The sequence below is a fragment of the Loa loa genome (assembly GCF_000183805.2).
Source record: "Loa loa unplaced genomic scaffold supercont3.20, whole genome shotgun sequence".
Lineage (NCBI taxonomy): Eukaryota > Metazoa > Nematoda > Chromadorea > Rhabditida > Onchocercidae > Loa > Loa loa.
The window spans coordinates 482,528-498,966 of record NW_018108200.1 but is presented as its reverse complement, the minus strand read 5'-3'; the positions used below and the strand labels follow the sequence as shown (position 1 = coordinate 498,966).

At 36.4% G+C, this 16,439-nt stretch overlaps 3 protein-coding genes and 1 non-coding gene across 4 annotated transcripts; 1 reads left to right on the top strand and 3 right to left on the bottom strand.

The window, feature by feature from the left end:
- Nucleotides 1-927: 927 nt before the first annotated feature.
- On the bottom strand, nucleotides 928-1,340 carry LOAG_01503 (hypothetical protein; the record flags this gene model as incomplete). Its single annotated transcript, XM_003137042.1, has 2 exons — nucleotides 928-1,113; nucleotides 1,209-1,340. 2 exons carry the CDS (start codon nucleotides 1,338-1,340, stop codon nucleotides 928-930), a joined length of 318 nt encoding a protein of 105 aa, XP_003137090.1.
- Nucleotides 1,341-1,940: 600 nt separating this feature from the next.
- On the bottom strand, nucleotides 1,941-12,524 carry LOAG_01502 (hypothetical protein). The gene is made up of 21 exons (XM_020445772.1): nucleotides 12,399-12,524; nucleotides 11,603-11,784; nucleotides 10,876-10,970; nucleotides 10,142-10,428; nucleotides 9,810-9,963; nucleotides 9,276-9,506; nucleotides 8,883-9,117; nucleotides 8,581-8,707; nucleotides 8,154-8,307; nucleotides 7,110-7,437; nucleotides 6,423-6,500; nucleotides 5,964-6,092; nucleotides 5,694-5,774; nucleotides 5,212-5,391; nucleotides 4,701-4,848; nucleotides 4,419-4,593; nucleotides 4,027-4,238; nucleotides 3,638-3,829; nucleotides 3,405-3,511; nucleotides 3,099-3,290; nucleotides 1,941-2,963 (listed from the first exon to the last, which is right to left on the bottom strand). Exons 1-21 carry the CDS (start codon nucleotides 12,445-12,447, stop codon nucleotides 2,724-2,726), a joined length of 3,576 nt encoding a protein of 1,191 aa, XP_020303810.1. The 5' UTR covers nucleotides 12,448-12,524; the 3' UTR covers nucleotides 1,941-2,723.
- Nucleotides 12,525-13,945: 1,421 nt separating this feature from the next.
- Nucleotides 13,946-14,018, bottom strand: LOAG_20013. The gene has a single exon. It is a non-coding gene; the product is annotated as a tRNA-Val (tRNA).
- A 267-nt stretch (nucleotides 14,019-14,285) lies between these two features.
- LOAG_01501 (hypothetical protein) lies at nucleotides 14,286-16,012 on the top strand. Its single transcript, XM_020445771.1, has 5 exons — nucleotides 14,286-14,397; nucleotides 14,533-14,611; nucleotides 14,755-14,828; nucleotides 15,011-15,154; nucleotides 15,472-16,012. The coding sequence occupies exons 2-5, from the start codon at nucleotides 14,533-14,535 to the stop codon at nucleotides 15,544-15,546; spliced, it is 372 nt and encodes a 123-aa protein (XP_020303809.1). The 5' UTR covers nucleotides 14,286-14,397; the 3' UTR covers nucleotides 15,547-16,012.
- The last annotated feature ends 427 nt before the right edge of the window (nucleotides 16,013-16,439 follow it).

Sequence of the window (16,439 nt, the reverse complement as noted above, 5' to 3'; positions counted from 1 at the left end):
TACAATTGCATATGTTCATCACTACAGGTATCCGAACTTATCATTACATTCATATACCATCCAACTTGAGAAACAGATCTTACTTCCTAAGTAATTGCTGATGGATTTCATGAAATGTTTGGATCTGTGCGCTCTTAGATATACTCAATGAAATGGAAAAAGAGAGGATTGCCATATGCATATATACTAATCTGGTTCTATAACAAAATTACTTCAAACAAAATCGACGATGTAATAGGCGTTGAAATATCCAATGCCGATATTGATAAGGGTTTACATGAAGTTGTGAGGAAGAATATGATCTTGCAGTACACTGATTCTAAATTCATCCTGTGTACTAGGAAAATGCTCTAAGCAATATCCTTGAGCATTAATATCCAATATAGTTACAGGAAACGATGGATATCCTTATACAGAAGGTCTGTAGAAGATGGTGGTAAATTAGCAATCACACAAATGCGAAACGGTTTTGGATTTAAAGCGGGAATTAAATTTGCATTGTCTTTCTGCTGTTTATGATGGTGAGTTGCTGTTCTACACAGAACTCTAGCAGAAGCTGTCCGTTATCGTTATAGTTTCTAGTACTAGCTTGCCTAAAACTAGCTACCTTGCTCCTTTTCAGATTTCGGAGTTCTTTCCAACCATGGCGTTAAAGTCACTAAGGATTATGACTTTATCATTTGTAAGAACCTTTTGGAATCTTTTAGACACAGAGGTCGGTGTGGAATTTTTTGCCATAAAGACTGCTTGTAAAGTTGGAGCATATATGCTGAAGCAAACAACTTGTTGCTTGCTGTGTAGTGGGAATCGTAGGGACATAATGTGGTCGGAATGATCCGTTGAAAGGATTCTCGAGTTTGAAAGCGAGAAGTTTTTAACTATGAAGCTAACTTCAGAAAAGTGACTTTTAATTTTGGGTTTTCCTAATCAGCAGAGCGCCGGTACGTGTTCTTTGAGATTATCGTCCTCATAGAAATGAACTTCACTGAGAGCAGAGTGAGCAGTTAGGGCAGAAGACTTCAGGACGGCCACTATTTGCATTATCACGCATCGTTCTGATTTTCCAATATACGAGTTCAATCCGAATGCACCTTTGGAGGCAGGTATATGCCTCTGTCTTTTTGTTTTTATTCGACTACATCAGAAGATGCCCATTGGCCACGGTTAGCCAACCCGGTGGAGATGGAAATCAGCTTTGGTTAGGCTACCTTTCCTGAGTCCCCTCCGTGTGGAGCAAGCTGCTGTCCTTGGAAAAGACTGCTTGGTTGTTCAGGATGTTGCCGAACAAGACTGTCTCTCAGAATCAATCTCGAGAAACCAATGTCCTGAACCGTCTGCATAAGGATTAGGTCTGCGGCTTCCGGAGCATCTTATCAGCTGCCGTTTCGTTCCTTGGCCTGTCGTTACAGGATTTTAAAAATTCGGTTTTTCCTTCAACCTGCGTAATGGATTTCTTAGATGAGGCATAGCGTGCCCTTCACTCCTAGGTTCATCTGCCAGGGCCTAACGAGTTTGGCAGTGGCAGCGAAGTAGATTTAGTTATAGTATCTTTCTCTGGGATGGATGGCCTTACAGGGCTAAACAAGCTCTGCCCAAGTTTGCGGTCAGAGTTGTCCCTCTAAAATTTCGCCAATTCTTCGTTCTACATATTATCTTGCATTAACTATCTCGATTGCGAACACAGTTCAGCTGCAATTCTCTAAAATGTTGCAGAAATAGCTAAAAAAAATGTTCATGCAAACCAAAGCCGTTGAAAATGAGACCAACATTTTTGATGAAATGTCTCGAGGTAGACAGTAATTGGTACTAACAAAATCAAGAATAGGATGGTCTAGATGCGATAAGGATCAATAATGTGAGAGAATTCATGTTGTCCACCAATCACGTTATTACGCATTTAGTATCAGTGCCCATTATGGAAAAGTCCCAACTTTGCAAGTAACTCATTATCAGGATATTTCTTTTTTAAATGCCACCTCCAGTCAGATGAATATACTCTGCAATACTGTACTCCTTTTTTCATTTCACATCTAATTTTGAGTTGTAATCAAATGTGCTACAACAAATTATTAAAAAATTATCAACACGATTAAAACATAGGGAAATAATCTGTCACGCCACTACTGCGATTAGATGAGGGAACACATAACACTCCTAACAACAGAAATAAAACAATGCGAAGTAGATTAAAATCATCTGATGACAAATGACACAAAAAATTGATCTGTCGTTAGGAAAACCTTCACATAAATTTAGCATTTGATATAAACTGTTCGAGAATCTCTCCTATCAGAAAATATGAATGTTTGCTAACAAGTTCCTAATTCTTCTCGTTCATGCAATATTACCATCCTACTTTGCAAACCTGAAACGGAGAGGTGTAGAGGAGAGAAGCGGCAAGAATGCAGAAAAAAAAGAGCAGCAAAAAAATATCAATAAGGGATCGTCCAAAGCAAGTGGTTAGTATAAAGAAACTAATACAAATGAAAATTTATCAAAAAATGCAGACAAAAGCCGACACTGGCAACTGCAGCATATTAAAACACAAGTGACAGCGATTCTTCAACAAATTTTCATGTTTTGAAACAAATGAAAACTGACTGAGAGAAGACAGTTCCCATTCCTAACTCCAAACCGATACTTCAAGAAATTGAAAAATTAATAAATTTTTAAACATACAGCATGCTAATAATTGAATCGCTTTTAATTTCTATTTATTCTTTCTATGCAAGCGGAGTTATAGCATCGGCTTCCAGAGTTCCAGTTGTAGAATCCATCTTCTGTGATGACAAGGTTTCTTTCTTAACATCCTTTTCTTCGTCACCTGTTACTTCTTCTGACAATACAATAACGTCTGATTCCATAGGTTCGTCCCCAACATCATTACCACCAACTTCATCCACTAGCTGCAATTCCTTCTTTTCTTCGGCTTCACCGTTTACTTTAGCAGGAACTGAGTCCTTCTGAAATCTATAATTTTCTCGCAAATTTCCTTAAAATTTCTAACGCACCAAAAACAATCCATTTCCCAACATTTTCTTATACCAACAGGTTCGTAAAACCTAATTTAAAAACATATTAAAAAGTGCATAAAAAACCTTTTTTGGCACTTTCTTCTCATCTTTATCATCTTTTTTTTCCTTTTTCATATCTTTCTCATCCTTTTCAGAGGTCTTTTCGTCTTCTTTCGGATTTGGCATTAATTTTTCAGCCATGCTCATCATCCGTTCGCCGATTCGTCGAAATTCCTGGATTGCACTTTTCATCTGTACAGTATCATCCACAGAATTCTGCAATTTGACGAATCAATTTGAAGATTTAAAATTGGTACTGCTTATCTATTCAGTGAATTCGACACATTAAACGACCATTCTAAAGTTCAGAAAGAGAGGATAACAGCCAACTTTCAAACATTTTTCTGCGTCATGCAACCGCTTTCGATATTTTTCAACATCTTCTTCCAATCTCTTTTTCTTTTTCTCTAGTAGTTGAACGTGCTTCGCACCATCTTCTGTAGAATGAAAACGATTTCAACATCAGTAATCCATGCTTATGATGCAATCACTATTTATCTTTACTGCACGATAAGTAACCTTGCAAAAACTGTTCCAATACGTAAAGAATCTTTAACAATTACTTAGTTGTGCCTCTAATACGTCGACCTTTTGTAAAGCAGCATTAGCATCAGATTCCACCCTTGAAACTTGCTCCAAAACTTGCGGTATATTCATAAGTGAACCCAAATATATTACAGATCCTGTTGTACTAATATCCGGTGCTTCACCCACTGTTTTTTTGTTAGCATCTACCGATTCCTTCGACATATTACCTTGAACAATAAGATAAATTATAAAACATAATGAAGCAAACGGAAAACTTGATACTCTGAAAGTTTTGACCAGTAAATGGGAATAAACGCGAGTAGTTATGAAAAGCAATATAATGAGGGCTTAAAATAGTGACAGAGCAGAAAAATAAACAAAAGAAAAAACAAACGAAAACACGGAAAGGCTGCAAACAAACTACCCTTCGCCAGTTGCTCAGTAGTAGGTGGATCCGATATTACACCGGGTCTGTATGTTACCGTGCCATCTTTGTTTGCCCAACTATCGGTGAGATAGCGATAACTTATACGATCGCGTGACAAATATCTCTTTAGCAGCTTTTGCACTTGTGCTCGAGAAATGTTCAGACCTATGGAAAATAGTATTTCCTCAAAATCTTTCTCCAAGATATACCTGAAAAATCGGCATTTCATAATCTTTATAACCTCTAGCATCGCCAGTTTGGAATGTGGATCGAATCCACGACCTTCTCGGTAACAAATCTTCCAAATATGTAGCAACCGTAACAGTACACAAGGGATCGGAATATTTAGTTGTCCTTGTAATCTCTGTAATACTATTCCTAAAACAAACCCGCAAAGATTCTGGTCGAAGTGAGCGAAAGCCTGAAAGACTGTTCGATCTATAATAATTGGCTTTCGTGCCTCAGCAAGAAATTTTCTTTGCTCTTCCTCTCTTTTTTCGTCTTCTTTCCTTTTCTCCTCTTCGGACTTTTCAGTCTTATCTGCTTTGGCACTATCTGTTCCTTCTGAAGACAAAGAAATTGTCACCAATTTTAAACATCTCAAGCTCATTTTAGATCCAGATCAAAATACCTGAGACCTAACATTTATTCTCATAAAAGTAAAACGATACCTTCCGCTCCTATAATTTCCGCAAGCTTTGCCTCTTCACGACGTTTCTTCTCTGACTCTTTATCCACAGCACAGCTCAATGTTTTGTAGGCAACGAACGCCTGTGATCGATCCAACATTTCACTGATGCATTCTGCCATAACTGCAAGCTGAAAAAAATTCATGCTTCAATGCTATGTTTCGAGAATTGTACTCACGATTCAAAATTAGAAACCAAAAAGAAAGAAAATGAAAGTTTGTTGGGAAGAGCATGGATTTATGGGAGAACGACTAGATATGAACTTAAAGGAACAGGCTCACATTACAGGCTAAGCATCTTGTCTAATTTATCTATTCATTGAATCCACTTGATTGAAATCCATAATTTTACCGTACCCAAACTCCAACGAATTTGTACAGTGTAATGAAAAAAATTTCCAGATCTAACTTTGAGTACTGGGTAAACAGTTGGTAAAGTTCAAGGGAAAAATTAAAATAAATATTTAAATCAAGAGCATCATCGCGGAAAGTACCTCAAAAGAATGTTCCTTATTATCTTCAGTGCGATAATCCAACATTGTGTGAAGGGATACAATTTTACAGTCAAACTTTCCTCCCTTGGCCATACGATTCGGATGAACCAATATTCCTAGTTCTTTTGGAATAGTGAAATGACGTTCTAGTGAAGCCTTTTTTTCTTTCTTTTCCTTTTCCTAGAAATTAAATTAATATAAAATCGTAGTTGTATGATGTACAAAGATTATCACTTCATATTTTTACTTTTTTTGAAAGCTTACATGTCAACTGAGGCAACAAACAATATGCAACAAATGCAAATGCAACAACTGAAAGAACTAACAACCCATAATCGCTTATCTAGCTTAGTTAATACGAGCGAGAAATTCTTTATTAAAATAATTACTAAGCTTACAGAAAACGTACTTCAAATAGCATTAATAAATAACCGTTAATAAACATTCCTTAAATAATTTAATAAATATTGAATGGAACGTACGAATTTTTCGATAGCTTTTTTGTCTTCATCTGTCAATTCTTTCTCTTCCTTTTCTTCTTCTTTCACTTTAGCTACTTCAGCCTGAATAAAATCAATAAGAAGCTTTTCCCAATCATTTTCAAATATGGGAGCTAAAATGCTGCCTCATTTGCAATTTTAGATAGCTTCGTATAAGTGCGAACGCAAATCACAAAAAAACTGCATAAGCTATAAAGATACAAATTCATTTTTTGTTCATCACCTCTACGGCTAATATTTGTAAACAAACACCTTATCCCCCTTATCTTCGTCTTTTGTTTTCTCGTGATCAAGTGCCTCTTGAAGTCGAGCGCATAAGACTGATTTCACTCCTTTTGTCTCCAAATCGCGAGCCATCAGTTCCTGCCGCAATTCAGCAACCTAAAAATGGATTAACCATATTTTCATTTTATGCTCCTTTCTGTACCATTAATTCATTAATCCTCCCTTAAAGGTACGTTAATAACGCATCAGTTTCTGCTCACAAAATATAACACAAGCAACCAACAATAGAGTTGTACTAGAATAAAGAGAAATAAAAAGAAAAAATAAAACAGATTGGTTCAAGAAAAAAAGTAATGCATAAACAAGGCGTCAATGAATACATTCAGTAAACATCTATCTGCAAATGTTGCATGATTCCTGTGCATGATATCTGAAATTTCTTCCGAACGTTTTAAATAAAATGAAAATGAGAAGACGATAACCAACCTTCATTGTTCTGATATCCAATTTAGACCAGTGAGTTGGATTCAAATCTTCATCATCATCCTCTTCCACTTCCTGCACCTAAAAACGAAGAAGCCGATAAAACATAACAGACATTGATATCCCATGGAAGAGACATGGAAAAGAGACTATATGCCAACCATAAGCGACCCAACAAACTTCAAAAAATCCTACCAGGTAAGTGGAACTTCCTACACGTGTTGAAATGCATCAACCAAGAAATTTTATACTTATCGGAACTATAACCAACAATTAAATCAGCTTTACCATGTTTTTTATTTTATTAGAAAAGTGCAAAGCATGCGAAAACCTAAGGTAAGCATTAATTCCTCAGTTTTAATTGTTAAATCTGAAAATCTTAATTTGGCGATATATAATAAGGCAAGAATACATGAAGACATTCACTGAACAACTGAGTGGTGCTTATGAACTTCTGAACAAAGTACGGTTGTTTATTCCCAGTGATTTACTGGAAAACAATGCAGAACTAGAAAGTGGAACGAATCAAACCGAACAAAAATTTAAAGTAAAACGAAAATGAAACAGAAAATGGAAAACCAAGCAAAACACACATAAAACGCTTAGATAATTATTAATATTGATAAAAATAAAGAATTCAAAGTGAATGGTGTTTTGTTCTTTCTTTTCTTTTTTATTAGGTGGTTTCACCTGCTCCTTGTTGGCATCAATTTGTTGTTGTCCCTGCTGCAGTTGCTGTTGAGTATCACCAGCTTGAGCCACTGGCTCGGTCGTAGTTGTAGTTCCCTCCCCAGCATCTCCAGAATCTGTAGCAAGAGCAGCTACAGTGGATGGTAGAACGAGTTTTTGAGCATCTAGAGCAGCAAGTTTGTTCCCAAGCTGATCCTTTAGCGTAGCCAGTAACTGTTGATAGCAGTCTTCGGTGGGCATCAAACCACTGGTGTCCGGCAGAAACAAGCAGCATGTATCCATTCGATCTTTCTCAGCACGATAGTAACGAATCTCCGCCATTTTGTACCTGAGGGTTCACAGTGGTTTCTCAAAACTTTGTTTCAGCTTATCACTACAATGATGCCTCCTCTTTTCTCTTTCCTCCAAAAAAAAGTTGAATTACACACTAGATCTACCTGACAAGATTGATAATGTAAAATTTACATCTTAGTTAAGTTGAAAGCTTTGTAGAGTTTCACAAACACAGCTTCTTTATCCTCCTAAAAGGTTAAAGCTGCATAGTGTAAACCGAGTTGTGTAAACTACTGAAAACTTAGGTCATGCAAGTGAAAAAAATGTTTTCAGCAGCCGTTTCTCCCATTCAGCCATTGCATCACTGTCGCATAGAAGCATTACGATATTCTAAGAAAACAGCTTTTATACGAGTTAGAATTCAAAGTCACTTAATAAAATAGAACACTGGAGCAGGAGGTTCTTAGTTACTTCGTCACTATACCGAAGACACCATACTGCGTAGCCTTATGCATAGTAAATAGAATTGCATCTCTCAAAATGTCCACTTACCAACTTAAGTCGCTATTTTGATCTTCCGTGATGTGCTCCTTATTCCAGCACTTATTTTTATTAAAGTTTCGGGAAAAAATGAAAGAAATTTATGATCCCCTCAATTTCGCCTACTGAATACCTATAATATCAAAGGAAATCAGCACATGAAATTTCCTTCATGATTTGTCAAGACTGAAAAGCAAGTCACAAGATGAGCACAAGAAATCTTCTACATACCATCTAGGACATTTGGAAAGATCCACTCCAATTAAAGCCCGAACAGTCCGAACTGCAGTACGGACAAAAACTTGGGGATCTGACTCGGGATTATCGCCGTCAAGTGATGGTGACCAAGCACCACCAATTGCCATCATTTCTTTGTTACGCGTACCTGCAATCGGATTTCTATGATAATTAGTTCCTTAATTAAGTTGAAGATATGCAAACTCTACATTGAATATTTCTATAAAAGGGCATCCAGTAAATGTGGCAGAAAACATACAGAGCAGCAAAAAATCAAAATAAAAGATCGAAGCAGGAAAATAACTTCTTAATCTTATAAAAAATTCCGTTGATAAATTTAGCAATTTATGTTATTCGTCTTTTCAACGAATAAAGATGATTGACTTATACCATTTGCTGAAAATTTAGCAGAAATGCTCACCAACAACAAAGTTGATGCAACGTTTCAGCGAAGCCGGATCAATGTTTTCATCAATTGAACCGTCAACTTGTAAACCAAATGCTTTCTGGTGCACCAATGATAGGCCTTGATGACTCATTAAGACAACCTAAAAAATTTAAGCTACTCTGACATTATCCACTAAAAAAGTTTTGATAATGAAGCACGTAGTTGATAAGCAATTGCAAGACAAATCTATTCTGGGAAGAAGTTAAACTGAGCTTTCTGAGAAATATTAGATGCAGTGACACTCGAAAATCAATTAAGTAGAAAAAAAGTTCAACCTTAACAGAAAACCGGTAATCCGCATCTGGGGGATTCAGAGCTTGCAAGTTTTCACTTGGGCAATCAATATCCCTATGCAAAACATGGTAAGTGATGGGCGCCGTGGAAACCGATATCGGATTTTCGATCGGTGTAGTTTTTGGCCATTCAATGCTAACATCGGAAAAATCTGATGGGATGTAGAGTAACGGATAACGTTTACGCAGCTGCATTACGGTTTGCCTCGTCCCATTTCTTCATTAAATACATGCGTTATATCACAGCTTAGAACAAAAACCAAAAAAGGACGTTAAGAATTAAGGTATATAAAGTCGACTTCTGAAAGTTTTTCCCTAATTTTATTGAAAAGAAACAAAAACAGCTAAGTGAAAGGCTACAAAAAATAAACCTACAGAATTGGTGGTTTCGGAATATAACACTGATAGCGCGGTATAATGCGCGCACGTCGACGAGGGGGAGATAAACTATCGTGAGTATTTGGATCATGTTTCTGTGAAGGAGATCGATTACGTCCCGAAACACTTGCTGAATGCTCGCGCTTCCCTTCATGTTTTCGTGCTGGTGTTGAATGTTTTGGAGATGCACGATTCACTGGACCTTTCGAGTAGTCACGAGGTGGACTTCTACAAAAAATTGTTGAGTTCAAGAGTTCAGAAGTTATCAGTTCTGATAACTGAGCGTATTTCCTACCGCAAAATCAAAAAGTTGTATATGCAATACCTTCGATCCAATTCTCATCAATATGTCCTTAAGTAATGGTTATCCAGAAAAAAAAAAAGTCCCGCTAATTTTTACCTCCTAAAATTTAAGCCAAATTTTCAAATTATACGTGTAAATTTTTATGGACTCCACAGAAGTTTTTTTTTTTCTTTTCAAAAATCTTCTTGCATATCCAGTGAACCACACAACATTAATAAAGAACAAACCTTCTAGGTGATCGTCGTACAAGACCACGAGGTGGAGAAATACGTCTTGGAGGGCTCAGACGTCTTATGTCCTGTACCAGTGCCGGTGGACCACATGGTCCACCTCGAGGAGAACGATGTCGGCCTACTCCAATTGGTGTACGAGAACGTGGCGCTAGAAACTCAGAATTTGACTTAATAACTAAACAACGAGAAAGTCAACAAAAGAAAGTCATTTTAATAGTGTGAATTATCCAGAAAAAAGAGGCAAAAAATTCAAGCTAGAAAGATTCAGAAAAGTAACACAGGGTTTAAAAACCCTCTTGACATATTTGACAGATTCGAAAAATTACATGCACGGAAGTCACGTGAACGAGAGTCATTCATATGAGTAACGGTTTGTGGCTTCTCAAGAGTTTTCCCCGTCCAACTCTGTTCAGCAGGTATCATTCCACGGCCTGCCATAGGTTGGCGGCCACGTTCTGGAGGTGTATGAGCTGGTGGTCCACCACCACCTGGACCACCTTTATCGCCAATTAACTGAACTCGATATGCATTCCACTTAAACGGCATAGTAGGATTATATGATGCTTCCACCATAACTCGATCACCTGTTCGAGGTAAGGCACCGCGAACATTACTGAAAATTTAACTGTGATATGAGGAATTTTTAAACAACCATCGAAAATTTTAGAAATAAAAAAGAGAAAATTCATTTTTTTGTAATTTTTTTTATAGTGCCTGTTTATTTTCTATTTTTCGAATACAGTCGGGGAGACGGCTAACACGAAGTACTTACGACTGATGACTGAGTTTGCAAGTTAACAAATTTATATTAACAACAGCGAATGTTCAAAATGAAGCCGGCTCAAAGTAAACCCTCAGCATTACTTCGATACCAAATTATTCTGATTTATGCTATATAATGGATTTCTAGAAGGAAAATAGCAAAATCAAACGTATCCGAAAATCGATGAACAAAACATGTTTATATAAAAAAACAACACTAGTGTACAAAGAAAAACCATACACATAAGGAATCTTGAAGAATTCCAGTGTTATAGAAAAGTACGTAATTCATACATACCTTACTTGAAAGAAAACATCGTCATCAATAAACCCATAATTGTCGTGCATTTTTGTAACCACACCCGAGAATGTACGGTTTTTTTGCTGAAAATTCTGCACTACCGCAATAAAATGTAACTGATAAAAGGAACATACTGAGTTATTTTCAACCACTCATCATGGTAGTTTAGCATTAGTTTAGCAAGTTGACTCACTCATCTGTGTAACTCAAAAAATAAAAATGAAAAAGAAAATATGAAAAAAAGCACTGGTAACCATCATCCAATCCGTCTCATTTATTAGCAGCGTCATCGTGAATCCAGTAGACAGCATAGCATTTTTGCAAATTTCCCGAATTATATCTCACTAAGCCTCAACACATCGCTTTCATAACTACAACCTACCTCTCCACTAATGTTGTGGAAAGAATTAAAAATACTGAACTTCCAAATCTTTAAAGGTTCGATCTACATTTTATTCAAATAATGAAGTACAAAATGTAGAGCACTTAGTTTTTCCTTGAAAAATTAAGATTTTTTAATGTAGCAAACCTAACATGAATTAAGAATTATGGACGTATTTGCCTATCAAACATGAAACAAATCTCTTCAAAAAATATGTCATTAAGGTCAACCTCCGGAATAAAGTAACTGCACACAGTAAGAGATTTTAACTAGCCTGTTAATGTCGAAACGATGTACGATGTGCCTGGATATAAAATATCAAAATAATAGAAATTTGGCTACCTGCTGCTGAGCTTGCATTCGAATTGTTTGTGACGGCGTTTGCAGCATACCCAGGTTCATTCCCATATTACCTACTGCTTGCTGAGAGAAAGCAGCAGCATTGATCATACCCATCTGTGCAAACGGCTGTGCACCAATTAGTGGGTTCTGGAATAGACCAGCGTTGAGCTGCTGATTAGCTCCTGCAAAGATTTAATCAGCAGTACTAATTTTGAACTGAAAGTTCGTATCACCACATGAACGGTTAAATTCCAGTACTATTCGAAAGTCAGATGTCACAGTCAAGAATGATTTATTTTCAAAATAAAGTTAGATTGTGCTATTTGTTTCTTGCTCTTTTAACCACTATTAAAACCCTCATAAAGAATAATCAGTTACTGTTCGAGAAAGTGAATACACAGCCTAACAGGTTAATTTGTATTTATATTTATATTATTGGCCAATCAGTTTTTCCCCAAAATTTCGACAACTGTTAAAAAACTAAACTTTAATGTTGCATAACAACTGCATCATACATTGTATATTCGTAGAGATAATTAACGCCAAACGATAACACAGCAAGACTACTGCTTCTTACTAACACGTAAAAGTTATTTGCCTTATACAAATGGATTGTAATAATCAATAATTAATGGTGTTAATACATAAAGAGACAAAAATTCTGCCAAAGATAATATTTCTAGATGCGAGAAAAATGCCAGCACTGTATTTGCCATCCATTTAGCAAACTTTAAATTCTATAAGTAAAAGTCAAACCTTGATAAAAGTCGAATAAAACATACAAGACGAAAATTACCTGGTGGTCGAGCCCAAGCGGCTGGATTCTTTGGGCCAAACTGTGACATTGCAATTGTGTCACCTTCGGACCTGGGGATATTACGTTTCAAATTTTAAAAATTGTTGCTTGTTCCAAATACTGAAAACTTTGACATAAAATACGATAATTTTTCGAATATGCAAAACAACGAGTGCATCGCCTAATCAGTTAGATATGTTACTCCAAAACACATATTTAGGGGTTCTGGGTATATATTAAATATATGCACATGTATATACGTATATATGTATATACACATGTACATAAGTTTGAATTGACATATTTAACTGATTTGCTCTCTACGTCCAAAGCTATATGATTAATTCAAAAAGAGAGAAAAATCTTTACGGACAAGTTCCCCAACAACCAACATCGACAATTAATGATAACTGTCACAGGTATGAATCAGTATTACTTCTTCTGCACAACACATCGTTAAAATATTCATTAAAACAGACTGCGGATGACATTACGGAAGTGGTTAAATAGCCGCTGATCAGAAGGTCAAACAATGGATTGTTAATAAGAAGGCAGCTAAAACAATCAAAAAAAGAGTGAAGAACACATATAATCGGGCAGTAAGTAACGAGAAGTGGGAAGTAACGAACGATAGCAACAACACCTCCCTCCCATCACCTAAACAGTACCCCTGACCTCCAAATCCCAACACGAACCCTCCCCACCCCAACGAAACCAAAACTTACTCAATCACCTCTACCCCCACAACCCAGAACTCCATCACTGCGTCCAGAAATACAGTCGACCACATGCGACTCATGTTTATTAGTGTAAGGAGAAAGTTCGCACACCCACTACCATGCCAGAACCAGATCGAGGAAAAATGCAATGTTCAGCTATGACAAGACATAGTGCAATCACTTTTGGATCAGTAAGTAATCCAATAGCTTCAGGCTTTTGTTCAAACCCACTTCGACCATATTTTTTATTCTTTACATTAGACCCGTTGGTTGCATATTTGTCGAATAAATTGAATTGAATTATCGAATATTCTACTTTTTTTAATTCCAAAGTTGGAATATCACAATCATTTTAGTCTTTAGTTATCGCAAAGTCGAAGATCAAAGTCGGGAGAGGGAGAATCAAATTAAGGAAATTCTTTATTTTCACTCTAACTTTTGAAAATCTGTGGAATTACTACCGCAATCGGAACGATTCTCGGCTTGCCTGAAGTCTGGAGACAAATGTTTTCTCATGAAGAAACTCAAATATTCTACTGAACGTACGCTATCACTGATAGCACCGTACACCTGCACTCTTAGAATGACAACTTATGAGCGTTATTAATGAATGGAAGAGGGAAGGAAACAACGACCACAATCCCAGTTAGGCCAATGTCAATCATTATGCCTTTTTTCATTGAAGTTGAATTAATCCGAAATAACAGTAATATTTTTAAAACATGCACAAGCTTTCATCATATTTGGATTAGGGAAGCAATAAGTTATTATACTTTTGAATGTTATTAAAAGCGAACGGACTCCTTTGACTACACCATCAAACAATGCTGATCCAAGACGGGTTCGAACCGTCGGCCTTCTGCGTGTAAAGCAGACGTGATAACCACTACACCACTGGACCACACATACTTATCTTTAACACACGACAAATCTATGCGATTCAAGAGCAAATCTATTGTCAGTTCGTTGTTTTTATCCTTCTGCCTGATACTCTGACAAGAAGCCTTAGACAAGGGTCATCTCTCACTTCTCCCATGTATCCTCTATTATCCTTTAGCATCCACTTTCTCCCCTTTTCAATCCTTATACAGCTGTGTCTCTCACAGGTATACCATATTTCTCATCCCCTCCCGTTTCTCTGCCCTTATCTCGGCGCTACCTTTTATTTGTTTTAGACTGTTTCAAAATTTCCCTTATTCTTCTGCTCTCTTCGTTTCTGCCTCATACATGCTTTGACATTACAGTTTGCAACGATATATGTAAAGTGTTGAGGAATCCAGGTATCATTTGTTCTCATTTTGAGCTACACTTTCTCTCAATATGTGATGAGGTCAAGTGTCCTTGTTAGTATGTTTTATATCTCTCTCCAACTCTCTTCCTATCCTTTTCTTAAAATAATTCTATCGAAGTTTAAGATGTTGAAGTTGCTGAGGAATGCGGCATCCATCCGAATGATTTCTCTGCTTTCCACTGTTAAAACTTTCTATCGTTCAGGTAATTTTGTTCTTTCTGATGTCACTTTTGTTACTTATTGATTGGCGCATGTTATACTGCTTATAAGTACCAGGATTTGCTAACTATTTGACAATGTAAATCCCTCTTTCATCACGTATATCTCTTATTTTCTTCATTTTCAGATCGTTTCAATGCTCATCGCGCAGCCATTTCTCGAATAAAGCGTGCCAAATATATTCGGCAGTATCACGTAACCGTAATTTTTTGCATTTTTTGTTCCGAAATATTAAATTGTTACAAGCGACACCGATTTATTGACAGCATATTCAAATTTTCATTTGTTTAAAACTGGATTCTTACCTTGATATATTGGCATAGTGATATCGTAAATAATGGTTTGGTCATTCATGATTTCTCAAATTTGTTTCTTTTGTTCAGCTGCTCCATCCAGATGGATCAACAGTTCAGATACGAGCTGCGGAACCTTTGGATTTGATTCAGATGCCTTTTAACATGGATACTTTAACAGATGAAGAACGTCGACACTTAGAAATGAAGCGACATAAAACTAAGAAACTCACGGTGAGACGAACAACACAGTTTGAAAAACTATTTTACTTTGAGTCTTCAGGAGCAACGTTATTGCTATATTTTTTTCCTTTTCTATAAAGTTTTCATATGGATTTTTTGAATTGCAAAACTGGAACGTATTTTTAATTTCTCAACTTTGCGCATCGTAATGTCTGAAAGACTAAAGCACTACTAGTCGTAAGGATCTTTTCTATTTTCAATACTATTTTCCCATCTCTCTTCAAAGAAAATTTTCATGTAGAAATCCAGGTTTGAAACTACAATACATTTCCAGATTATGTTATTAACATCAAATACCTAATTTTCAGAAGAGACGGGAAACCGTAAGATTTAATGCTGACGAGTACATTTATTTATGGCGGAAGAGCTCAAACAAACCGTAAGTAGCATGCAGCATTTTGGTTCGATAAAATAATGTTTTTCTGGTCATTAGTAATGCGTGCATCGAAGTGAACTTTTGGAAAAGTGGCATACGAACTTTTATCGATTCTTGTGGACATTCAAAACCAATATGACCTTTTAACTTGAAGACAGAGACTTTGGCTTGTATATTGTGAATAAAAATACTTTATCTTCACACTTGACAAACTTAAAACGTCCGATTTTTTAAGATTTACTGGCATTAATTCCAGATGTTGTATTGTCGTGAATTATTCGATTATTACTGTTTGTAAACAGAATTTTTTGTGAATTCAAATATCGTCTTTTATTAGTTTTTTTCACAGAAAGAATTGCTCGCATCATTTTTTGATATTATTATACATGTTCAACCTTTCCAGAAGTTTTTGTCTCCTAATTTGTCCTACATTTATTGCTGTTTCCAAGGAATGATAACAATTTCGTTGGCTCATCCCTGTCATCATTTTGGATCTTTTTTTTTCTTTGGTTTCATTGTTGCGAAGTGCAGTGATTGCACTTTTCTCTAAATTCCAGCTTTCATCGTTGAGGTTGGGAACAGCAAAATTCATGTTTTTATCAGTTAAACTAAAGTTCTGTTCAAACTGATTTATGAATATAATGAACTGCTAATGGTAATTGTTTTTAAATAGTGGAAGTTGGTCTTCATGTCTTTGCCATTATATCTGACGGTCTGCGCTGTCATCCTTTTTCGAAGGCCGTTTTTCCGGAAAACGACATATTTGTTGAAGAGCAGCAGTTGCTGTTTCCTAGAGCGATTGATTTCATGCTCTCCTTTCTATCGTAAGCACGAACTTTTTTGATGCAGTTCATACTCTGTAGAGAAATTTAAGGTAATATTTGGGAAGTAGTGAGTGGT